At 40.6% G+C, this 25,573-nt stretch overlaps 1 protein-coding gene across 1 annotated transcript in view; it reads right to left on the bottom strand.

Annotated features, from left to right (window-relative positions):
- atp6v0a2b (ATPase H+ transporting V0 subunit a2b) overlaps window positions 1–25,573 on the bottom strand; it is an 82,187-nt gene that overhangs the window by 6,541 nt on the left and 50,073 nt on the right. The window contains exons 7-18 of the mRNA XM_034170292.1: window positions 23,746–23,828; window positions 23,575–23,668; window positions 21,076–21,288; window positions 18,627–18,777; window positions 17,798–17,937; window positions 17,543–17,700; window positions 17,254–17,344; window positions 15,969–16,087; window positions 15,665–15,875; window positions 6,633–6,752; window positions 6,404–6,523; window positions 6,194–6,311 (exon numbers count right to left, since the gene is read on the bottom strand). Of these exons, the coding sequence (XP_034026183.1) occupies window positions 6,194–6,311; window positions 6,404–6,523; window positions 6,633–6,752; window positions 15,665–15,875; window positions 15,969–16,087; window positions 17,254–17,344; window positions 17,543–17,700; window positions 17,798–17,937; window positions 18,627–18,777; window positions 21,076–21,288; window positions 23,575–23,668; window positions 23,746–23,828 (1,618 nt within the window). The remainder of the gene's footprint in view (window positions 1–6,193; window positions 6,312–6,403; window positions 6,524–6,632; window positions 6,753–15,664; window positions 15,876–15,968; window positions 16,088–17,253; window positions 17,345–17,542; window positions 17,701–17,797; window positions 17,938–18,626; window positions 18,778–21,075; window positions 21,289–23,574; window positions 23,669–23,745; window positions 23,829–25,573) is intronic.

Raw genomic sequence — 25,573 nt, 5'->3', positions numbered from 1 at the left:
GAGGAAATGGCGTCTCACTAATTTAGAAGATCTTCACTTAGCCTGGTAAAAGAGTCTGTTGCTCTATAAAAAAGCCCTCCGTAAAGCTAGGACATCTTACTACTCATCACTAATTGAAGAAAATAAGAACAACCCTAGGTTTCTTTTCAGCACTGTAGCCAGGCTGACAAAGAGTTCCTTTAACTTTAACTAGTAATGAATTCATGACTTTCTTTGCTAATAAAATTTTAACTATTAGAGAAAAAATTACTCATAACCATCCCAAAGACGTATCGTTATCTTTGGCTGCTTTCAGTGATGCCGGTATTTGGTTAGACTCTTTCTCTCAGATTGTTCTGTGAGTTATTTTCATTAGTTACTTCATCCAAACCATCAACATGTCTATTAGACCCCATTCCTACCAGGCTGCTCAAGGAAGCCCTACCATTATTTAATGCTTCGATCTTAAATATGATCAATCTATCTATTAGTTGGCTATGTACCACAGGCTTTTAAGGTGGCAGTAATTAAACCATTACTTAAAAAGCCATCACTTGACCCAGCTATCTTAGCTAATTATAGGCCAATCTCCAACCTTCCTTTTCTCTCAAAAATTCTTGAAAGGGTAGTTGTAAAACAGCTAACTGATCATCTGCAGAGGAATGGTCTATTTGAAAAGTTTCAGTCAGGTTTTAGAATTCATCATAGTACAGAAACAGCATTAGTGAAGGTTACAAATGATCTTCTTATGGCCTCAGACAGTGGACTCATCTCTGTGCTTGTTCTGTTAGACCTCAGTGCTGCTTTTGATACTGTTGACCATAAAATTTTATTACAGAGATTAGAGCATGCCATAGGTATTAAAGGCACTGCGCTGCGGTGGTTTGAATCATATTTATCTAATAGATTACAATTTGTTCATGTAAATGGGGAATCTTCTTCACAGACTAAGGTTAATTATGGAGTTCCACAAGGTTCTGTGCTAGGACCAATTTTATTCACTTTATACATGCTTCCCTTAGGCAGTATTATTAGACGGCATTGCATAAATTTTCATTGTTACGCAGATGATACCCAGCTTTATCTATCCATGAAGCCAGAGGACACACACCAATTAGCTAAACTGCAGGATTGTCTTACAGACATAAGGACATGGATGACCTCTAATTTCCTGCTTTTAAACTCAGATAAAACTGAAGTTATTGTAGTTGGCCCCACAAATCTAAGAAACATGGTGTCTAACCAGATCCTTACTCTGGATGGCATTACCCTGACCTCTAGTAATACTGTGAGAAATCTTGGAGTCATTTTTGATCAGGATATGTCATTCAAAGACTGCTTTTTTGCATTTACGCAATATCTCTAAAATTAGAAAGGTCTTGTCTCAGAGTGATGCTGAAAAACTAATTGTCTCAGAGTGATGCTGAAAAACTAATTCATGCATTTATTTCCTCTAGGCTGGACTATTGTAATTCATTATTATCAGGTTGTACTAAAAGTTCCCTGAAAAGCCTTCAGTTAATTCAAAATGCTGCAGCTAGAGTACTGACGGGGACTAGAAGGAGAGAGCATATCTCACCCATACTGGCCTCTCTTCATTGGCTTCCTGTTAATTCTAGAATAGAATTTAAAATTCTTCTTCTTACTTATAAGGTTTTGAATAATCAGGTCCCTTCTTATCTTAGGGACCTCATAGTACCATATCACCCCAATAGAGCGCTTCGCTCTCAGACTGCAGGCTTACTTGTAGTTCCTAGGGTTTGTAAGAGTAGAATGGGAGGCAGAGCCTTCAGCTTTCAGGCTCCTCTCCTGTGGAACCAGCTCCCAATTCGGATCAGGGAGACAGACACCCTCTCTACTTTTAAGATTAGGCTTAAAACGTTCCTTTTTCCTAAAGCTTATAGTTAGGGCTGGATCAGGTGACCCTGAACCATCCCTTAGTTATGCTGCTATAGACTTAGACTGCTGGGGGGTTCCCATGATGCACTGAGTGTTTCTTTCTCTTTTTGCTCTGTATGCACCACTCTGCATTTAATCATTAGTGATTGATCTCTGCTCCCCTCCACAGCATATCTTTTTCCTGGTTCTCTCCCTCAGCCCCAACCAGTCCCAGCAGAAGACTGCCCCTCCCTGAGCCTGGTTCTGTTGGAGGTTTCTTCCTGTTAAAAGGGAGTTTTTCCTTCCCACTGTCGCCAAGTGCTTGCTCACAGGGGGTCGTTTTGACCATTGGGGTTTTTACGTAATTATTGTATGGCCTTGCCTTACAATATAAAGCGCCTTGGGGCAACTGTTGTGATTTGGCGCTATATAAATAAAATTGATTGATATTATAATACCAGCGCCCAAAAAGCCTTGTGTTCGCACTTTATTTATTGATTTTAGCTTGGCTTTTAATACTGTGCAACCCGACCTACTTTTATGGAAACTGAAGTACATGAATGTCAATGCAATTCTTATAAAATGGTTTTATTCTTTTTTAACTAACCGCACACAGCAAGTGAAGCTTAATCAGACATCATCAGATATTAAACACTAATACAGGAGTTCCACAAGGCTGTGTGCTTTCACCAATACTTTTTACAATTTATACTAATGACTGCAGGAAAGTACACCCCAATAATTTTATTTTTCAAATTTGCAGATGACAGCAATCGTGAGCCTCTTGCATAAGGACATGGACCCTTTTGTCTATTACAATGAGACTGACATCTTTATTAAGTGGTGTGACAAAAACCATCTGATTTTAAACGTGTCAAAAATACAAGAGATAGTTTTTGACCCAAGACAGGTGACAACACACAAACCAGTAGTCATTTCAGACCAAACTATAAATCAGGTGGCAACATATAAATATCTAGGGGTCCATATCGATCATTTGCTAAACTGGAAATTACACATTGATCATTTGTGCAACAAACTGCAGCAGAGAATGTATTTTCTGAGATGACTGAGGCTTTATGGTGTTAGCAATCAGATCATGCTAATTTTTTTTACCAAGCTATCTTAGAGAGCCTAATTAGATATGGAATCACTGTCTGGTTTGCTAACCTTACAGTTCAACTCAAAAATATGTCTACCCATGCACAAAACAGCAATGAAAATAACTGGTATGGAAAAATGAGTCCATTGAGAAGCTGTATAACTAGTCAGTTATGACACAGGCAACAAAAATCTGCTGAGACTCCACTCACCCACTGTCCTCAGAGTATGAACTTCTCCCTTCAGGAAGAAGATTTCGTATACCAAAGTGTAAAACAAATCGTCTCAAATTATCATTTGTTCCAGTTTCTATCAAACTGCTAAACAATGCTAGCAACTAGTGCAATAGAACAACGTGCAACAAACATCAGCACTTTAGCACCTGCCACTTTTCTTAATACTTTAAATAGTTAAATGTCTCTATGTTGTCATTGTAATGTATTTCCTGATTTTAGTTTAGATTTTAATTATTGTGTTTTATCTGATTTGTGTCCTTTTTAACTGTGCAATGCCCAAGACAAATTTCCCTAATGGGACAATAAAGTTGACCTTGACCTACAAAAAAAGTTATGTTATTAACTGTAAAAACTATGGCATATTCAGCTCTGATATTTTGGGGACTGAAGGATCCAGGTGAAGACCAGTGGACCTCTTATGCCAATGATATGTCACAATCGACAGGCCTATCAAGTTGCTTGTGAAGCCTTGTTGCTATTTATGGGGTCCTGGTGGCCACTAAGGGCACTGTTGCTTATTTACAACTGAACAGAGTGTTTACCTCCACCATCTGATTAAAAAAAAGGGTTGTGATCAACTCTGACAATGTGTGCATCAGATCGGTTATAAAATGATACACTGAAATTTTGTGGTTTGCAAGCTTCAGCTAACATAAAATGTTTAGTTTGTTTTTTTTATCCCAAATAGAAGAACCAATCTTTTGACATTACAAAGCTCTACAACCACTACATACACACTTGTCTGTTTTTTCAGTGTGATCCAGGAGAGCACTATAGTCCTTAGTGCAAGATGCCACATTTTGTTTGAATCCAAACTGTCCCATGATTTCCATTATGATGTGATTTTATGCACTGCAGTAAATCTACACTGAAGTCTCATTGTAAATGTATTAAGATATGTCCTGATCGGGTGGGGTTTTTTTTTTTTTGTTTTTTTTTTGTGCTCCCGATCCTGATATGAGGCATTTACAGTGTCTGTCAATAGAGACCTGATCAAATACTTGTATTTTCCTAGAAATTACACTTTCAAACAAACTGCAAGTACACAAAAGTTAATCCAATATCTAAGCATATATTTTTTTTTTAATAGTATAATAGCTCTGCCGTGCACTAAAAAAAAAAAAACCCACCACCTTCAACCTCAGCTGCTTCTTACTGTTTTTATTTACTTATTGTACAACAAGATGGCAGTGAAAATTGGGTTCTGATGGGCGAAGAAGCAGAGGAGAATGTGTCGGTAGTCAGCGACAGGGCAAGAAAGCTAGAAATGTGGAAGCGTGAGTTTTTACTTTTAACAATGGCAGCATGACTTGTAAAGAGAGAGTGTTGGCTGATACGGAGAGGAGAAAGGTAGACATACTGTGTGTTCAAGAGATCAAGTGGAAGGGAAATAAGACCAGGAGCATCAGAGGTTCAAACTGTTATATCGTGATGTGACAGGACACAGAAAGGGAGAGTGAATGGAACTGTTTCGGATCAGAAAGTTGTTTAGCACACATCCCCACAAGGATGGGTGCTCTCTCCTCTCTTGTTCATCTTCTACATACAAAGATGTGCTGTAGTAGCAGAGAGGATAAAATTATTTTAAAGGATGCAGATGACACAGTTACTGTGAGCCTGCTGAAAAACAATGATAGGAGACAGGGCCCAGTTGTTACTGATTTCCTTGACTGGTGCAGTAAGTCTGCTTGAGATGAACATTTCTAAAACAAAACACATGATCACTGACTTTTGCAAAAATAGTGCCCCCAATCAATAGGTAACAGTTCTAAAAGGTCAGACAGTGGAGAATGTCAGTACATATAGATATCTTGGAAATGTCATAGATAAACTGAACTTTGAGGCAAACTGTAAAGCGGTGTACAAAAGGGGACGCCGGCACCTGTATTGTCTGAGAAAACTGTCCACTTTTAGCACTGACAAAACCATGCTGACCTTGTTTTAACGTACTTTTAAAGAATCAATTTTATCTTTTAGCCTTGTTTCATGGTTTGGAAGCGCGTCCCTCAAAAACAAAAATTATTTAAACCAAATTGTGAAATTGTCAAGCAAGCTGAGCAGAGCTGAGCAGAGTCTCAGCTTCATCCAGGATCCCTGTACACTAAACAGGTACAGAGGACAGCTGGTTCAATTATAAGAGAAAACTCCCACAGTCTTAATGGTGAGTTTCAGATGCTCCCTTCAGGTCGGAGGTTCAGGGTACCTGCTTGTAAAACCAAACGTTATAAAAACAACATTAAAATCAGTGCTGTTAACAAGTGAGAGAACCTGCAATATAACTTATGTATTTATTTTTTTGTATTGTTTCTTTTATCTTGTTCTTATGAACAGCACATTTTTATCCTTTGGCTTGGTTTGACATATTTTTAGGCTTTTTAATCTATTGATGTTTTAAGTCCTCGTTTTTTTTAATCCTGGGGTCGTCCTTTGTTGTTCTTTTAGCTTTAGCTTTTAGTGTCAAGTTGGGAATTGAAGGAGCAATAATGAATGTCATCAGTGCATATGCCCCACAGAGGTGTTGCAAGATGGAGAAGGAAGATTTCTGGAGTTAGATGAGGTGGTGGAGTGTGTGCCTCAGCATGAAATACTGGTGACTGAAGCGGGCTTCTGTTATTTTACTGCTGAAAAATTGTGCTGTGAGAATTGTTCCAGCTGATTGTTTGCTTCTTTTCTTTAACTGAGATGTGACAGCTGGACACATTTTGCAGATGGTTGCAATTGATAGTAGCACCCTGTGGTGTCAGTGATCCCCTATATGAGGTTGCAGCCTGTCTGAGGAAGGTTTTTGGATGGCAACTGCTAAAGGACTAGAACATGACTAACTTTTCTGTTCTTGTTTTGCATGTTTTAAAATTCTTTGTTGTACTTTGTTCATGTGAGCTTTGTCAAGAAAAAATAACAGACGAGATGGCAACATGATACGGAATGAATTTCGATGTGTGAATACAGAGGCTGTGCTAAAGTTATTAGATCTCATTTGATGCTCCACCGATACTCACGTGCATGTGCCAGGCTCAGAGCCCAGAGCCTGAGGTAGGAGGCTGTATTGGAGATGCACCCCAAACAATACTCTATTGTGTGGATGGATTGGTGGAGGAGCTCATCTGCAAAGTCGAACTATCATAAACAACAGCATTAATTCAGTAAACAACTAATAATTGCCTTTATAAGGATACTGAACATTAATGAGTAACTGTCCAATAGTGTACCTCCACTGTCTGGTGTTCTCCACTACTGGAGACGTCACTGTGACCACTGCCTTCCTCCATTTCCTCAGCCCTCAGAAGGTAGAGCTCCTCGTCGCTGTCGTGTCGCACTCGCTCATATCCCTAAGAATACAGAGGTACGATAAGTGCTATATTTTACAGCTCAAGAATGCATGTTTCATATCCATGTGCACAAACAGACATAAATAACACAAACACTATAGTACTTCACCCTGTACATTCCAAGGCGGTGACTTCCACTATGGAGCCAGTAAAGGTAGAGGGGCTTTCCCAGGAGTAACATGGGCACTGAGAGCACAGCAATTACCACCAGAAATATCTGCAAGCCTGCCTGTAAGAATCAAGAATAAAAAACGTTACACTCGTGCATATTTACGCTACTTGTCCATGTCACTCCTCAGTCTTGAAGACGTGACCTGGTGAATTGAACATCTTTGTGACCAGCAAGAAGTCAGCTGCTGTAAAATTATAAATATCTGACTAGGAAGATCAAGAAACTTTATCAATTGTCTCAGTTATGCTTGTGCCCCCCCCCCCCAAACACACACCTCTTGTTATTCATACCATCTGTCATTGACAGACCTGCTCTCAAAATACAACAGAAAAGACAGGTCCTTGGAAAAATTCTATCAGTTCCACTAGTCCGCTAACGGCTAATTAATGAAGCTAACTTTTTCATTTGCAGATTAGCTTTTCAGCTAACTTTGAAAACCATCAGCAGGCAAATTAGCTTCCACTGAATTTACTTCCGTAAACTTTCGGTCCGCTAAAAAATTTTTGCTGGTAAAGTGAGTAAAGGTTAATGGGCAAAAACATTTGGAAACCATAAAATCATACGTTAGTTCCTGTCTGTTGTGTGTCTGCAACAGCCAGGCTGCTGTGAGGAGGTCAGCCCTCTCCCTGCCTTCACTGCACAGCAGCAATTCAGATTATCGCCTCGTTTCTGCTTAAAACTGCAATCCAGTCATCATTTATCTCAGCGACAGATATCTGAAGCTTTTGTACAACAATCATTTCTACATAAATTCAGCATATTTTCATAAAAGACAGGGGAAGCAATCAGAGCAGCGACAACAGCACCAGTGTTCTGTTGAGATGAGCTGTTCCCTCAGCGTAAATAGACTGTCTGCTTTAAAGACAGAGTGTACATGCAAATCTTTACTTTTTTTAAAGTGAAAAGATACTTATTACTGTATTGTTATGTAAAGGCAAAACATACATGGGTTTTCTTCAGTGGGGAAGTGCAATGCGACGGATGAGGTGTAGATTTTACCGGTCACATTGAATGCAACACTGGTGAGCCATTCCTGTGTTTAGAAATATAATACAGAGATAAACTGTAATTATTAATACTGTGATTTACTGCTTTTTATAAAGACGATGACTGTTTGGGGTTTTATTTATTTATTGTGTGTGCATTTGTTTTGTTTGTGAACGCAGCTCCGTTAACTGTTTCTAAACATAATTACTCTTTTCTACTCTCCTATTTTACTCTTCCTTTTTAGATATACCTTTATATACTAGCATAGTTCCACCTTAGAATTGGAATATAATATATAAGATATACCTTACTGAATTTTCATATAATATAGCGATAACTGTGACTCCTAATCCTGCGATTTACTGCTTTTGATAAAGATGACAGTGTTTTGAGTTTTATTTTTTATTTATTTATTTTTTGTGTGTTCGTTTTGCATTTGTGATTGCCTTTGAATTTACCCAGCAGCCCCTGTGGTGCTTAAACTCGAAACTGAGGATATTCAAGGGTAAAAAAAGAAACTAATACGGCCTTAATATGCCATCGTACAAACACAAACGCCCATGCTTATACTAGATTATCACTGGTCATATCCTGGAATTAATTGTGTAAAAAAAACATGACCTGTGACAAAATGCCCTTTACAGACAACTTTGGAGACCAGACTTTGCTTTGGTAAAAATCCACTTCTTCAGCTAATTTCCATTTAAGGGTTGGAAGCAAACAAAGCCTTGGTTATCCTGTATGGCCCGGTCACACGGTGTTTAACGAAGGGCAATGAAGCCCAAACAAAACAAGAAATCTGGACTTGGCATCATTTAACATTCACACAGCTTTGTTCCTGCTTTGCCAGGATTTTTAAACTGTTGAAAAATTTGAACGAATGCCGCCAAAAACCTCAATTTGTCCGTATTTCATTTTGCTGTAATTCTTGGCGTTTTGTTTTTTTCCATCGTTTATTTAGTTTTTGTAACAATGGCATTTTGTTTGACTTTGTTCGACCAGCTGAATGTTTTCACACAGTACAGAAGCCGGTTTGCTGTGGAGGAGAGATGCAGCTCCTCTGCAGCGGAGCTGGTGTGTGATGTAGGGCTTCTGCTGCTGCGTGTGAAGTGGCGAGTGTTGCCGCAGTCGTGCAGTGGTGATGTGGTGCTGGCTGGCCAGGAAGAATTTGTCGGCCTCCTCCACCAGCACAGCCCGTGATTGTGGTGTTGTTCCAGTGCTGCGCACACCAGAGGAGAGAGATGCTGCACAAGAAGACCGGCCGGAGCTGCAGCATTATGTCCATGAACTCTGAAAGGCTTGCTATCCTCCACCATGCAGAGAGAGGAGCCTGCTGGCCCTTTCAGTCAGACAGTTCAAAAGTTTTGAGGAAGTGATCCATCATCACTGTGTATTTGTTCGCAGCAGGGGGCTTTGCAGGAGTACAATCAGCCTTGTTTGTTTCCATGGAGCTATTTCGTATCATCTACTGTGATCTCTCAGAGCGAACTGCGCCTCCATTTGTGCAAACCAGGCGGCAGTTTACAGATGTGAGACTTTGAGCATCAAGTGTGGAAAAAGTTCCAGCAGCAGTGGACATTTGCATCTGAACAGCTTTGATCCACAGAGGTGTGACATATGAAAACAGAAAACCCAATGTGATTGCAAATGGCTGCATTCTTTTTTGAACATTTGAGTTGCTACATCATGTACGAAACAGTCCATTTGTGCGCGCGTATGTGCGCTATAACACATCCAAACAGTTATTGCACTCATCCAGAGTGAATCAGCTGCAGAGAAGATGAAGCGCGTGCGTGCGTCCAATCCCTGTATGCAGCGCCTGTGCATGCATGATCAGAACTGGTAATCGAACCCACGTGCATTCTACTGACTGCTTGATCACACAGCCACATATGGCAAACCAACAGTGGGGTTTAGACAGGAAAATCTCATAAATTAACTTCCTCTTTTATACATGGTTTCATTTTTTTTAATCAAATATGTTTCCCTCCTTATTGATTATAGGCATTTTACGCTTCTTTTATCCAACTGTGACTGCAGCGCAGCTGTAAGATTCCCGTCTGCCACTCTGAGCTTTGCAGGAGTGGCATGTGTTCATTTAAAAAATTTTTTTTTAAACCAGAAAAACTCCCATCAAGATTAAGAACATCTTTTCCAAGGGAGTACTGGTCAAGATAAACAGCAGCAAATACAAAGCACAGTTACACATTTACACAAACAAAAGGTAAATAAAAAGATAAAAAAAAAAATTAAATTACAAGCATACTATAAAAAAAAGCGCTCAGTGAAATTAATACTTTTAATTTACACTCGTCTTGCAACTTATTCCAGGCAAAAGCTGCGGAGTGGACAAAAGCCCTCTTCTGCACGGCACATGGAACAGAAAGCAATAGTAATCTTGTTAGCGGAAAGAGTAAGGACCAGCACTTCTCTTTACAATTAAAGTATAAAAGTAGGAAGGCAACAGTCCGAATATTACTTTATATAAGCAAAATCACTAAGGGTCCTTGGGCAAGGCCTTTAATCCCCTATTGCTCCCGGTGTGTAGTGAGCGCCTTGTATGGCAGCACCCTGACATCAGGGTGAATGTGAGGCATAATTGTAAAGCGCTTTGAGCATCTGATGCAGATGGAAAACCGCTATATAAATGCAGTCCATTTACCATTTACCAATGACTGGTCCTTATGGTGGCCAGAGCAGGCCACTCCCAAGAGTACAACTGACAGTGGGGTGTTAACACTTTGCTGTTTGTAATGAACCTCAGAGAATCACAGTAAAGAGTGTCTACTGTGCCAAGACATTGAGCAGAAAAGATATAAAAGATCTCCAGAAAAGATATAAAAGATCTCCATAATCCAACACAGAAAAAAGTCTGCTTTTTTACATTAAAAGAAAAACACAGCTTGTTTTGAAAATAAAAACTCAGTTTAAGCGTCAGCTTCTTCACAAATCTGTCCACACGCAGCTTGAAAGCGGGAGTCATGAATCCAGACACCCTGGTATTTAACATGTGAACCACCTCAATTTCATTTCCCTCCAGAGTGGTCACTGAGGGAATCATTTGTGACCACTTAGAGTTAGAAAATAACATAAGCTTAGTCTTATCTGCACTGAGAACTAATTTCAGCTGAAATAATGAGTGCTGAACAGCAACAAAGGCTTTCTGCAGGCATTCAACGGCCTTTACAAGAGGTAACCACAGCAATAAATAACTGTGCCATCAGAATAAAAATGCAAATTAGCATCTGACAGATTAAAGCCCAAAAACTTGGTATGAATAATAAATAAAAGGGGACCCAATACAGAACCCTGCTGCACCTCCTTGTGGACAGTAACAGAACACAGACCATCAGATTTAATAATAATAATAACCTTTATTTAACCAGGTAGAATTCCACTGAGATTGAAGCCTCTTTTGCAAGGATGGCCAAGCCAAGAAAGACAGCAGGAAAGGCAGCGTCAGTGGACAGGTTAACGTCAACATGACAATGATGGTGATAAATAAAATACAATTGACTTGGTCATAATAACACTGCACATGATGTAAAGCATCAGGCAGACTTAGTTTTAGAAACATAGGCATTGTGCAAAACAATCCCATTCGCGATGTCATTAAATAGACTGGGAGGTGTTCAAGGAAGTCATTCTGAAGTTTCAGTTCAGACTGGAGAACATTTCAATCAGAGGGAGCTGAAAAACTGCTTCAGTGAAAACACGAGGGACACAAAACATGTCATTGAGAGCTTTTCCTCACAGAGAGAGAGAGTTAACTTTCCAAAATTTCTGTGGCTGCTTAGGTTATTAGTGGTGACAGACAAAGATGATGGAGTCAGTGATGGCAGTGTAGATGTTCACCATCATCGTTTGTGGCAGGTTGAACTTCCTCAGCTGCCGCAGAAAGTACATCCTTTGTTGTGCTCTCTTGATGAGAGCTGATGTTCAGCTCCTACTCGAGGTACTGGGCGATGGTGATCTCCATGTAGCAGAAGGACTCCAGAATGGCAACTGGGGAGTCACACAGGACTGGGTTCTTTCTGAAGTCAACAACCATCTTCACTGTCTTGAAGGCAGACTCATCCCCATCAGAGATGAGTCCAGTGAGGGTTGTATCGCCCGTGAACTTCAGGAGCTTCACAGACTGCTGACTGGAGGTGCAGCTGTTGGAGTATAGGGAGAAGAGTAAAGGAGAAAGAACCCAGCCTTGGGGGGATCCAGTGATGATGAACTGTGTGTTGGAGACGTGCCTGCCAGGTTCACATGCTGCCTTCTATTGGACAGGAAGTCAGTGATCCACGTACAGGTGGAGTCAGGCATACCAAGCTGAGAGAGCCTGTCCTGCAGCAGGGCCGGGATGATTGTGTTGAAAGTAGAACTGTAGTCCACAAACAGAATCCTGGCATAGGTTCCTGGGGAGTCCAAATGCTGCGGGATTAAGTGGAGGGCTGTGTTAATGGTGTCGTCTACAGACCTGTTGGCTCAGTAGGCAAACTCCAAGTGTGGGTCAGAGATGGCATTGAGGTATCTGAGGACAAGGCGCTTGAAGTTTTTCATCACCATAGAGGTCAGGGTGACGGATCTGTAGTCATTAAGAGCCAATTTTTTATAAGAATCAGGCAGTTTACATGTGCTGTGATAGTGACCAACTCAGATTTTGCTCAAACTTTGGTAACTGGATGCACCCAACACCAAACAAACATACACCAAGAATTTTGGCCAAATTCCATACGGTGCCCTCACCAGGGGTCATCAAAGTTCACACCCATAATGGCCTTTAACCGAAATATGGTGAACAGGAAAGATTTGGACGGCTCTTACATGAAATGCGTTCAATCCCCCCAAAGTACTTTTGTGATTTAAGTATTATAGGAGGACAATTCTTCAGAATAATCACTAATCTGGGTTGGGGGATTGAACGTGTTGACTACAGGGGGCGTTTCAAATTGACAAATTTTCAGAAATGCTCATATTTGTGAAGGCTATTACTCAATACGCGTTTAATCCCCCAGCAAGATTTTTATTGTATTAGAAAGGGCAACACTTACCCTCTTTCAAAAAAAAAAAAAAAAAAAATCAGTGGGGGATTGTGGTTTGGTCACCAGGCGGCGCCAAAGTAGTCAAATTTGTGTTTTTCATACAACTTTGGCACCCCCTGGTGGCCAAAGCATTTAATGAATTATAAACTGCATTTCTGTTGAAACTAATCCTTTTAGACAAATCAGTTGGAAAATCTTTGGGGGACTTGCCAGTTTTTGATAATAAAAAAAAAAGCATTTAATTGGCATGGGAATCCTCCACATGGTGACGTAAGCATTATTGGCCCTACATGATGAAGATAAAATGGTGACTAGCAATACTGAAAACTTTCTTTTGTGCCTAGGCCTAGCAAAATAGCCCAGATAGGCGTGCCATCTATTGTTGGCTATGATAACTGCTTAATTAATTAATTAATAGCTTATTGAGATACCCGTCCCCCCAAAGATGTTTCAATTGATATTAACACAATACATGTTAATCTTCTGAAAAATGCAGTTTGATTCATTAAACGCATTGGCCACCAGAGGGCGCCAAGGTTGTATGAACACCACAAAGTTGACCACTTTGTTGCCGCCTGGTGTTTTGCCCTTTCTAATACAATAAACATCTTACGTATTGAGTAATAGCCTTCACAAATATGGGTATTTCTGGAATTCGCCAACTTGAAGCGCCCCCTATAGTCAATGCGTTCAATCCCCCAACCCAAATTAGTGATTATTTTGAAGAACTGTCCTATAATACTTAGATCACAAAAGCACTTTGGGGGATTGAACGCATTTCATGTAAGAGCTGTCTAAAACTTCCCTGTTCACCAAATTCCAGTTTTAGGCCATACTGGGTGTGAAGTTTGATGACCCCTGGCAAGGTCACCATAGGGAATATGGCCAAATTTTTTGATGTATGTTAGTTTGGTGGAGGGTGCATCCAGTTACCAAAGTTTGAGCAAAATCCGAGTTGGTCACTATCACAGCCTGCCTGACTCTTATAACAACTGGATCTTAAGTCCTGACGTTCTTTGCTTTTGGGGGTGGGGAGGGGGTGATGGTGGAGGCCTTGAAGCATGCTGGCATGTCTCCAGTGAACAGTGGAAATTAACAGTAATAACTTCACTGATCGCTGTTTTGAAAACTAAGAAACAAATGTACTTCTTTTATAAATAAAGTCAAATCAGAATATTGTCTGTCACCACTAATAACCTAAACAGCCCATGGGAATTTTGGAAAGTTGTTATATCTCTCAGATGCAGACAGACAGATTTAAGTTTGCTTGTGAGTTTAAATGGCAATATTTTCTACTTTTTTGGAGGGGGGGGGGCAGAAGGACTCTGAACGTTGAAATCTGATGTTCCCAGCCCTGACAAGGAAGCAGTGTGTCCCGCTGTACATCTTCAAACCTGAGTGCCGTTTGCTTTACTGTTTTGAGAAAGGAGCACATTTCTACAGCACCCCCCCACAAAAAAAAAAGAAGGCAGGAGTGAGGCAACACGACAGAACGCACACATTAAAAGCAAACATACACAGCTACAAGCAAATCTACGAACACGACATGCGAAAAATGCTGAGTATGCGCGCATTTCAAGTGTACAGACAGCGATGAGAGTTTTTGTATTTGAGAGATTTGAGAAATATTTGGTGTTTGCAGTGTATATAATTTTGTTGGAGAATTTAGCGTGTATGGTTTGTGTGGTGGGTTTTTTTTGTACAAATGAGGCGCCTTATGAATGCTGAGTAAGCGCTTCAGTTTTTTTTTTTGTTTTTGTTTTTAAACTGGAGCAAGACTGAGCATGCAGCATGTCGTCAGAGTCTGAACCAGACAGTGAGGATTTTGATGATGAAGGAGATGATCCCTCTTTTGTTCTGGACGAGGAACCAGAACTGGTGGATCCACCAACGTGCGCACAGATTTCCACAGTGGGTCGGATCATGCGCTTCTGTTTGCAGCCTCTCCAGAACTCAGGCCCTATGAGCTCTGTCCCAGCGCAGAGTCCTGGAACGCAGAGATGCAGACACACACTGCGCCAGCAGTGGCTCCAGGCGCATTTCGTTTAAAGCATCGAGATTGACGTTACCTTCGGATTCGTTCTGTTCCTGTTTCGTCCCTTTTGCACTCTTGGTTCGCAGGCTATTCAGTGATAAAGCTCGTTTGTCCACTTTTTCTCAACGATTTGTGACTTTTTTCCCTTCGTTCAGCAATCGTCGTATGCCGTGTGACCTTGCCATTATGGTATCATTTGGAACCATCAACCGCACTGAGCCCAGCATAGGTAGTGCTCCTACTTGAACTAAACCATGTACTATGTGATGTAAACTGACTGCATTAAGTGAAGCTATCAGTAGTCAGTTGGCTCATATCACGCTCCTATCGGCTCCTAATATTTCAAGTTTATTTTCTATTCTCACAGCTGATATAAAAATTGTAACCACTACGGTAACAATTATACTGACTAGAAGTGACATGGGGTAACCTACATTTGTGTTAGATTGTTATTTTACTGAGTGTTTTGTCAATGCAAGTGCAAGTTTAAAAGAAAAAGAGAAAAAAAAAAGCCTGCCACGTCTTTTTTTCATGCATGCACAGAGTGGTGCTTGGCTGAATTTGGCTCAGTGTGGCCGATTCCAACAACCAGAAACCGCAATGTTTGGGAATGCTCAATTCCTCTTAATATGTGGGAAAATTTCATTTACCAGCCAACTGGTACAATTCCCCGTTAGCACCTCATACAAATATTGTGTTATGCTCACAATACTGCTTTGCTCATTCACGACTGACTTAAATACACAATATGGTGGGCAGTGACTTCTGTGGCTGTGACCCAACAAGATAGCGCCACTCAATCCCATGTACAGAGGTCAGCAACAAATTAATCAGGAGGCTTCAGTTAGTCAGAAGACTAGGGCTTCAGTCAAAACTGGATTGGCACAGGAGCTGTAGAAATATAAGTTTCTCACCTGTCCTTTGTACAGCGGCTGCTCTTCATCATCTTGCATAAGGAACATGTTTATGAAATGAATAAGGATGCTTGGTGCCACTTTAGATTCCAGAGGGGAGAAGGCTAGCCACTTGTAGAATATCATGAATACCAGGTAGCCAAACACACACAGCAGGAACACAAGCTCAGGGAGAAATACCAAGTACAGGTTGTATCGTTTTCTAAAGTGCCTGTGTGTGGAGAAAAAGAAAACAGGATTTGAGATGACAAAATTTCATATTAAAACCAAATAATGTGAAAACATGCACATTAAACGTACTTACAAGTGATTAAAAGTGCTAAGAATGACTCCAAAGCTCATATGTATGATCCCCAATATCACAGACATCTTCATCTTATAGGAGTTTAAAAACGTGAGGCGGTTGGATGCCAAGTTCCAAATCTTTACAACAGGGAGACAACACAAACAGTTTTATTATATGGCTGCGACGCTATGAGGTCTGTCCAAAAAGTATCGCACCTTTTTATTTTTTACAAAAACCATATGGATTTGAATCATGTGTGATTGCATCAGCCAAGCTTGAACCTTCGTGCGCATGTGTGAGTTTTTTCACGCCTGTCGGTTGCGTCATTCGCCTGTGAGCAGGCTTTGTGTGAGCACTGGTCCACCCCTCTCGTCGTTTTTTTATTGCGAATAAATGTCTGAACAATTTGGAGCTTTGCTGCATCAATTTTTTTCCAGAAACTGTGAGAGACCTCCAGGTGGACACCGTTCGGAAAATTAATATGGCTTTCAGGGACGGTTTTATGGGGATTACACAGATTAAGGAGTGATCCAGACGGTTTAAAGACCGCCCACAACTGCTGAGAGCGCGCCGTGCTCCGATCGACAGGCTCCAACCCCGCTGGAACAACCAGATCATTTCCAACGTGAAGGCTTTGTTGATCCGGGACATCGACTGACTTTCACAAAAAGGCAGAAGGCGTGGACATCAGCACTTTTTCGGCACATTCCACTGTTACAGGAGTTTTTTTTTCATGGAAAGAAAAGCGGAGGGACGCGCCACGGAGCCGTTCATTACGTGGCACAAAACCACCTCCGTGTTGGTCTCACAGGACGGCTTTCAGGTGGATTTCAGACGGCTGTCGGTTGCTTTTCAGTCGTGTGATTATCCAAGAAATTGAGCATGAGCTGGACATGCCCCAACATGTCCTGTGAGGCTTCATCATGGCGTTGCTTTGCGCCATGTGGCTCCACCGCGACGCGCGGAACTCCTCCGCACGTCGTCTCAATGTGCCAAAAAAAAGTGCTGATGTCCACGTCTTTTCACAATTCCTGTGCTAGTCAGACGACATACCGGATCAAGACAGCGTCCAGTTTAGAAATGAACGGCACATTCCACTGTTACAGGATTTTTTGTCATGGGAAGAGGAGTGGAGTTGTGTTTCATTTCAATAAAACCCTTGCATGTTTGCAGCTCTCATCTCAACTTGATGCCATGCGTTTAAGACAACTTTACTGAGCACAGCTTGCACTGGTCATTGTGCACCCATTACAAAAGTGGCCCCATCATACATGAGGGATTATCTGCAGTACTGTCAACTCACCGGATCAATTCCGAGAGGGTACGGTGCGCTGAAAACTCCTGCAACAGTCGGATCAAGGCCAAGAAATTGATTATTAAGGATATCATCTCTCCTGTTAGGCACAGCAATGAAACAATGAATGACTGAGTAGAAGTAGGAACTACAGTATGTACAACACTTCAACCACACATCCTGGATCCATTATTTATCACTTTGGATGCTCATTAAACAATCTAGATTAAAAATACTTGTGCATTTTCCCATCATGCTGTTTTTGCCGTTACAGTGTAACCTGCACTCAATTACTCACTTCCACACACCAGCATGGAACATGGCTGAAACGTTCCATCCAGAGCCAAAGATGTTAAGTGACTTTGAGAAACAGTCGTTGTATATGAAGCCAGTGTATACAGAGAACAGGCCCATCATTAGGATGATGTAACGACCCTCGAAGAACATGTTCCAGATCTATGCGCGCGCACACACACAGAGTTTGTTTACAGTTTGAACATATGAAAAGAATGGACTTTTTTTTGGGTTACTTAAGTTTTGAGTACTTAGTCACCTCATTCCTGGTGTTTTTCAGCTTAGTGTTTTTCTCGTACAACACCATCCATAAGGCAAAGAAAGCCATAATAACACCATGACCAAGGTCTCCAAACATCACAGCAAACAGAAACGGGAAGGTAATGATTGTGAAAGGAGCTAAAAATGGTTGACAACAAAAATAAATAAATAAAAATTAAAAAAAAGAAGAAGAAAGAAACATATTAAAAAATCCAACTATGCAGAGCTGAAGTACATATATTAAAACAGTTTTATTTTCCAGTGCTGTGTTTGATATAAGAAATTGAACAGGACAATAAAGACCAGCAAAAGCACAAGACAACTGCAACTAACTAATTACACCACAATAAAATAAATCCTGCAGGAAAAGAAGGCATGAATTAAATAACCACTACATGAAGTATGACGACATTCTTTATTATTAACTGATTCTCTCACATGAACTTTAAACATTTATGGATATATTCACATTCGCCAATGACGTGACTTGAATTGGTTCATTTTATATTTAAGTGCATGTCACACAGATGTGGACTTTCTGCATTGTGTGAAGACACCAAATGATTTGTTTTTTTTCTTGTAACATTTCATATCTGCAAGGAGTTATGATAAAACTTAGAATAAAAGAATGAGGAAAATTAAAGGAAGGAAGAACTTGTGACTTAAGAAATGTGCAGCACATCCTTTTTCCTTTCCCCATCATAAACCTCATAATATACCAACATCTCTAAATGGGTTCATAAATTACTGGCTTTGCATTTAATGTGGGCCAAACACAAAAAGAAGAAAATTTATTGTTTCCTAAAAAGATCAAGGATCCCACTGACCTGGGTTAACCTCTCTGTAACTGCCTACTCCATACGCGTCCACAATGTTCTGGAAACCAGAAGTAAATTTGTTGGTTCTTATCAGGGTGGGTGGGGTATCAGTGCTGGGAATGCGATTGACAAAGGAAGGAACTGCTGCTGCACTTTTCCTCTGAAATAACACCAAACCACAGTAATATTTTACTACAACTTTAGTTGAAAAGAACAATATCTGGAAAAACAGCAAATATACAACCCCTGGCAATAATTATGGAATCATCGGCCTCGGAGGATGTTCATTCAGTTGTTTAATTTTGTAGAAAAATAGCAGATCACAGACATGACACAAAACTAAAGTCAATTCAAATGGCAACTTTCTGGCTTTAAGAAACACTATAAGAAATCAGGAAAAAAAAAATTGTGGCAGTCAGTAACAGTTACTTTTTTAGACCAAGCAGAGGGAAAAAAATATGGACTCACTCAATTCTGAGGAATAAATTATGGAATCACCCTGCAAATTTTCATCCCCAAAACTAACACCTGCATCAAATCAGATCTGCTCGTTAGTCTGCATCTAAAAAGGAGTGATCACACCTTGGAGAGCTGTTGCACCAAGTGGACTGACATGAATCATGGCTCCAACATGAGAGATGTCAATTGAAACAAAGGAGAGGATTATCAAACTCTTAAAAGAGGGTAAATCATCACGCAATGTTGCAAAAGATGTTGGTTGTTCACAGTCAGCTGTGTCTAAACTCTGGACCAAATACAAACAACATGGGAAGGTTGTTAAAGGCAAACATACTGGTAGACCAAGGAAGACATCAAAGCGTCAAGACAGAAAATTTAAAGCAATATGTCTCAAAAATCGAAAATGCACAATAAAACAAATGAGGAACGAATGGGAGGAAACTGGAGTCAATGTCTGTGACCGAACTGTAAGAAACCGCCTAAAGGAAATGGGATTTACATACAGAAAAGCTAAACGAAAGCCATCATTACACCTAAACAGAAAAAACAAGGTTACAATGGACTAAGGAAAAGCAATCGTGGACTGTGGATGACTGGATGAAAGTCATATTCAGTGATGAATCTCGAATCTGCATTGGGCAAGGTGATGATGCTGGAACTTTTGTTTGGTGCCGTTCCAATGAGATTTATAAAGATGACTGCCTGAAGACAACATGCAAATTTCCACAGTCATTGATGACATGGGGCTGCATGTCAGGTAAAGGCATGGGGAGATGACTGTCATTATATCATCAATAAATGCACAAGTTTACGTTGATATTTTGGACACTTTTCTTATCCCATCAATTGAAAGGATGTTTGGGGATGATGAAATCATTTTTCAAGATGATAATGCATCTTGCCATAGAGCAAAAACTGTGAAAACATTCCTTGCAAAAAGACACATAGGGTCAATGTCATGGCCTGCAAATAGTCCGGATCTTAATCCAATTGAAAATCTTTGGTGGAAGTTGAAGAAAATGGTCCATGACAAGGCTCCAACCTGCAAAGCTGATCTGGCAACAGCAATCAGAGAAAGTTGGAGCCAGATTGATGAAGAGTACTGTTTGTCACTCATTAAGTCCATGCCTCAGAGACTGCAAGCTGTTATAAAAGCCAGAGGTGGTGCAACAAAATACTAGTGATGTGTTGGAGCGTTCTTTTGTTTTTCATGATTCCATAATTTTTTCCTCAGAATTGAGTGATTCCATATTTTTTTTCCCTCTGCTTGGTCTAAAAAAGTAACCGTTACTGGCTACCACAATTTTTTTTTCCTGATTTCTTATAGTTTTTCTTAAAGCCAGAAAGTTGCCATTTGAAATGACTTTAGTTTTGTGTCATGTCTGTGATCTGCTTTTTTCTACAAAATGAAACAACTGAATGTACATCCTCCGAGGCCGGTGATTCCATAATTTTTGCCAGGGGTTGTACATGCTTAACATAAAAAGTAATGCACAAAAAGACACCGACTGTGATGAATACAGAAGAAGAAGAAAAAATAAATAAATAAAAACAGGGCACCCTTATGCACCAAACATCTCGCATCTGTAGTTTGTAGCATGGCATTCAATTTGCTTAGTGTTGACTTGAACACATGCTCAAACAGGAACTTCCCAGAGATACACTCATTTGGAATTTCCTGTTCAAATTTGGTGAATATTTGATAAATTCTGATGAAGTTAACATGGGCATAATTGATACTCTGTTCAGTGAGTTGGGAAGAGGGGTCTTTAGAGGGTCTCTGTTACAGCCAATCGTCCTCAAATTCCAATTAGTCTGAGATCCACTCATTTAGGATGTCCAGTTCAAATTTGGTGAAAATATGATACTGCTTGTTTAAGTTCTGATAGACACAAGAACATGTCACTGATGCACAGACTTAGTCCATTTCTGTACTCCCTGCTGGCCATATAAAAACAGCAATAACATCAAAAATTTAGTTAAGTGTCAGTTTCCTCACCGATCCTTCTTCAAGCGCCCTCCGCAGTTTGGGTAGGTCACTAACAGGGCACCACACCTCAGCAATCAGGCACTTGTTAGTAACATCAAAACTACACAGGTTTAAAACATAATTGATGGCCTTCATCTTCTTAACCTGAATAACCCAGGTGTAGACGGATTCTGCAGCTCTGACCAGAACTTGTTTAAGGTAGTCCTCTGTCCTGAGAAGTACCTGCACACAAGAAGTGATAAATCTTTTGGGAGAGAAAGGTGACTAAACACCCTTATATTTGTGAGCTTCAGATCTCAACAGATCTGCATCGACCGAGGAGACCACAAATTTTCATTTTGAACTTGGGGTGTCACGGATCACAAAAGCCACAGTTCTGATTGGATACAGTTTTTAAGCAATGGATAGGATCATTTTTCAGATCAGCAAAAAATAAAAAATAAAAAAATAAAGTAAATAAATAAAACATTGTAAATAAAAATACCTTGCTTTCTTTTTAAAAATAACTTGGAGTAATGAAAATAAGGATTTTTTTCTGTCCTGAATGAAAATAAGATGTCCAGTGTTTTACAGAATATACGAGGTCTATTAGAAAAGTATCCAACCTTATTATTTTTTTCAAAAACCATAGGGATTTGAATCATGTGTGATTGCGTCAGACAAGCTTGAACCCTCGTGCGCATGCGTGAGTTTTTCCACGCCTGTCGGTTGTGTCATTCACCTGTGAGCAGGCTTTGAGTGAGGAGTGGTCCAGCCCCCTCATCGTTGTTTCATTGCCAGGAAATGGCGGAATGATTTGGGCTTTTTTTCCCATCAGAATTTTTTCAGAAACTGTTAGAGACTGGTAGCTGGAAACCATTAGAAAAATTTATCTGGCTTTCGGTGAAAATGTTACGGGCTTGGTAGAGAATAAGGAGTGTTACTGTCGCTTTAAGGACGGCCCGCAGCGGCTGTGGGGCGCGCCGCGCTCCGAAGCTGCCATCAACAGGCTGAACGACCATTTCATTTCTAAACGGATGGCTGTCTGGATCCATGACCATCGTGTGCCATTTCTCTGGTTATCACAAGAGCTGGACATCAGCCATGTCATGGAAAGCCGAGCAGAGGCTTCGCGCGTCACGATGGATTCGCTACTGGAGCGAGACAAAACCACCTCCGTTTTGGTCTCACAGGACGGCTTTGAGATGGCGTTCAGACAGCTGTCGGTGGTTTTTCCATCGAGTGATTATCCGAGAAATTGTGGATGTGCCAGAACATGTCCCGTGAGGCTTCATCACGGCGTTGCGCGACGCGCGGAATTCCTCCGCACGTCTGTCTCAATGTGCTGAAAAAGTGCTGATGTCCACGTCTTTTCACAATTCCTGTACTGTACTGTAATTCCTGTACTTACTGTAGTAGTAGCAGCAGTAGTTAAGGTGAGAGACACTTTTGTGTTGAATCATCAGTAAGTGTGCTAAAAGGTTGTGTCATACTTCTCTATTCTCTTTCTTTCCTTAAAACATTTTACCTGTTAATTTTTGCAAGTAACAAGTGGTTAGTGCACTTGGTTTTTTAGTGTGGAAGGTTCCCGGTTCAAACCCCACTCCTGCCACATTTCTCCATATAATGTGAAGTTGTGTCAGGAAGGGCATCTGGAGTAAAACTTGTGCCAATTCAACATGCAGGTCCACCTCAGGTTAGCTGTGGCGACCCTGAGTGCCAAACAAGGGAGAAGCCGAAGAGACTTCTTTCTAGTAGCACTAGTAGTACCAGTAGTAATAGTAGTAGCTGTCTCTTCTTGAGGCAGATTTAGTCGCACCCTAACAGTTCTCTGGAATCCAAGATAGGTGGGAGATGATAGCTTTGCTGGTGAAGATGAAGCTTTTATTTCAGTATCTGAATCAAACCTTGGGGCGAGTAACTAGCTAGTTTTAAAATAAAATACTTAATTGCACTACACCACGATTCCACGGAAATTTTACATCCCTACACGTTGATTATGTGCTGTGGAGGATGGTTGTAACGTTTCATGCTACCATGGAAAAGCTACCAAAATCCCAGGGACACAAAATCCAAGTTAAATAACCCTAACACGCTCAGAGATAAAATATGTGGGTTAATCTTTGAGAAATGCAGAGAAAACTGGCTTAACAAAAAGTCCTCCCTTGATGCAATCATTCACCAAGTACAAGACTGTCCACAAACCTGCCTACAGCTTGTTGTATTCCTGTATCCTACGGCTCATCACTATGATCTTACACTTTAACTTCTGGGTTACATATTAAGTTTTTTTATGCATTTTACAAGTTAACCTTTACTGAATGCGATGATGTAAGAAGGGACAAAAAGAAAAAACAAACAAAAAAAACACCCCCCCCCCCCCAACACACACACACACACACACACACACACACACACACACACACACACACACACACACACACACACACACACACACACACACACACACACACACGTCACCAATTAAGAACCAGAATGTTATCAAGCATTTTAAAAAGTAAAACATACTGTGTGTAGGTCCTGAATCCGAGTTCTTAGTCCTTCCACAACGTCATCCCTCTCCTCATTGCTATTCGGGTATGGATACAGGTGACAATGATAGCTAAGGAGGGGAGAACATTTGTTTTTCCATATACTTGTCACCACTGAATGAGCAACCACTTAACTGTAAGTCATTACCAGTCACAGATCTTCTTCACTTTCTGGCCAATTTGCTCTCCCCAATAAGAAATCAGGAATACCATGCTTTTAGTAGGCTCACCCTGCAGACATAATAGAAAATAACATATTTACACAAAACATAAAACCCTCAAAACTATGACCAAGTGCTTGCTTGATACTTTTAGTGGGTCAAGTGTATGTTCCTAAAGATATGGTTATAATTTTTTTTTTTTTTGCTCAAAGTAAAGCATAAAGTTGGCCTGACCATCAGTGACACTATAGTAGCTCACTGAAATTACTGGCTAGTATTAAGCCCCTTTCACATTGGCATATTCGTAGAGCTGTGTATTGCAACTTTGTGTTTCCTTTAAATACGCCCGAAATGCGCGCGTACTCAGCCTTTTTCAGTGTTCGTTTCATACTGGAAGCTGTGTGTGTTCGCTTTTTAATGTGCACACAGTCGCGTGTACCATGCCGCTACTAACCCAGTTTACTGCTATTTTCTGCCTCTGTGAAAGTGCGCTCTGTTCTCTACTGTAGGTGTGGTGCGGCTTAAAAATAGTCATTTAACATTATTATTATTTTTTGTCTTGGTGGATCACTTTCATTGTGTACAGATGCTGCCGAGTGTGGCTGTGGTAAAGGCTGTCGTGAATGAAATGCTGTGACTCGTTAAACTTTTAAACCTCCGGTTGCTCCGATCAGGTCCGCTGATTTGATCAGACCTGATCGATCAGGGCATTTGATGAGCGGACCGACATGCAGCGAGTGCGCTTTTATTTTAAAGTCACAGGTTTGATCAGACACACACAGAGAGAGCGAGAGAGAGAGGCGCCGTGTAGCACAGACTTGCCTGCAGTAACGCTGTGTTGCGCAGAGCTGCTTAAAACTGCGTTCAGTGCTCTACGCTGAAGAAAATTTAACATGTTTAATTTCTTCCGTCCTACACGCGTAGCCCTCAACATACTGCTGCGTATGGAGAAAAAACAATGTAGAGCTGCTAAAAGTGGGCGGAGAGCTGCTCAACTCAGCGTAGACGAAACGCCACAATGAGCAGCTCTATGAATATGCCAATGTGAAAGGGGCTTTAGACACTGATGTGTGTGAATATTCTACCTTTGGAATAAAGCTTTTACATGATGACACACATAATGAAAGCTCTTTAAAGCCCAAAAGCAGCTGTGTGTATATCTATATTATAATAGCCAATTGGCCTCTGTGTGTGTGTGTGTGTGTGAATGGGTTCATTCACAGAGAAACTGGGGAGAGTTGACATTTGCTGTTTGCTATGCTTATGTATTTTGGGTCAAGGATGAAAGCTGCGAAAATCAAAACTTGATAGGACAAATATTTTTGGAGAAATTAGCAATATTAGCTAGCAACAGTGAACAATGAATATTGTGCTGCAATGCACCATGGGAGTTCAGAGTGTTGCATGTTATTGTGGTTCATGTTAGATTAAGAGTGTTGTTAGTGTTATTGATTTATTGTGTTTTTGTAGATCAATTGGTTTTGTCAGTTTAGTTAAGAGTCACGTTGCTGTGAGAAGGATAGTGTGTCTGATGTCTTCCACCACCGTCTCGGGTTTTGGGTGTGTAAAATTAAAAGCACCTGTTTGCAGAGGAATGCAGAAAAGACAAAAGGCTGTGCGTGCCTGTGTATAACTTTAACCACAGAAACTGCGGAGAGGTGACATCTGCTGTTTGGTATGCTTATGTATTTTTGGGTAAAGGAAAAACAGAACGTTGATAGGATGAATATTTTTGGATAAACTACAGATATTAACTATCAACACTGAACAATGTGATAATTACATTCTCGACTCACCCCATTCCAGCATGCGGTG

Source organism: Thalassophryne amazonica, chromosome 5, assembly GCF_902500255.1.
Source record: "Thalassophryne amazonica chromosome 5, fThaAma1.1, whole genome shotgun sequence".
Taxonomy (NCBI): Eukaryota; Metazoa; Chordata; class Actinopteri; order Batrachoidiformes; family Batrachoididae; genus Thalassophryne; species Thalassophryne amazonica.
Note: the sequence above shows the minus strand (reverse complement) of the source record. Positions and strands in the feature narration are given on the sequence as shown.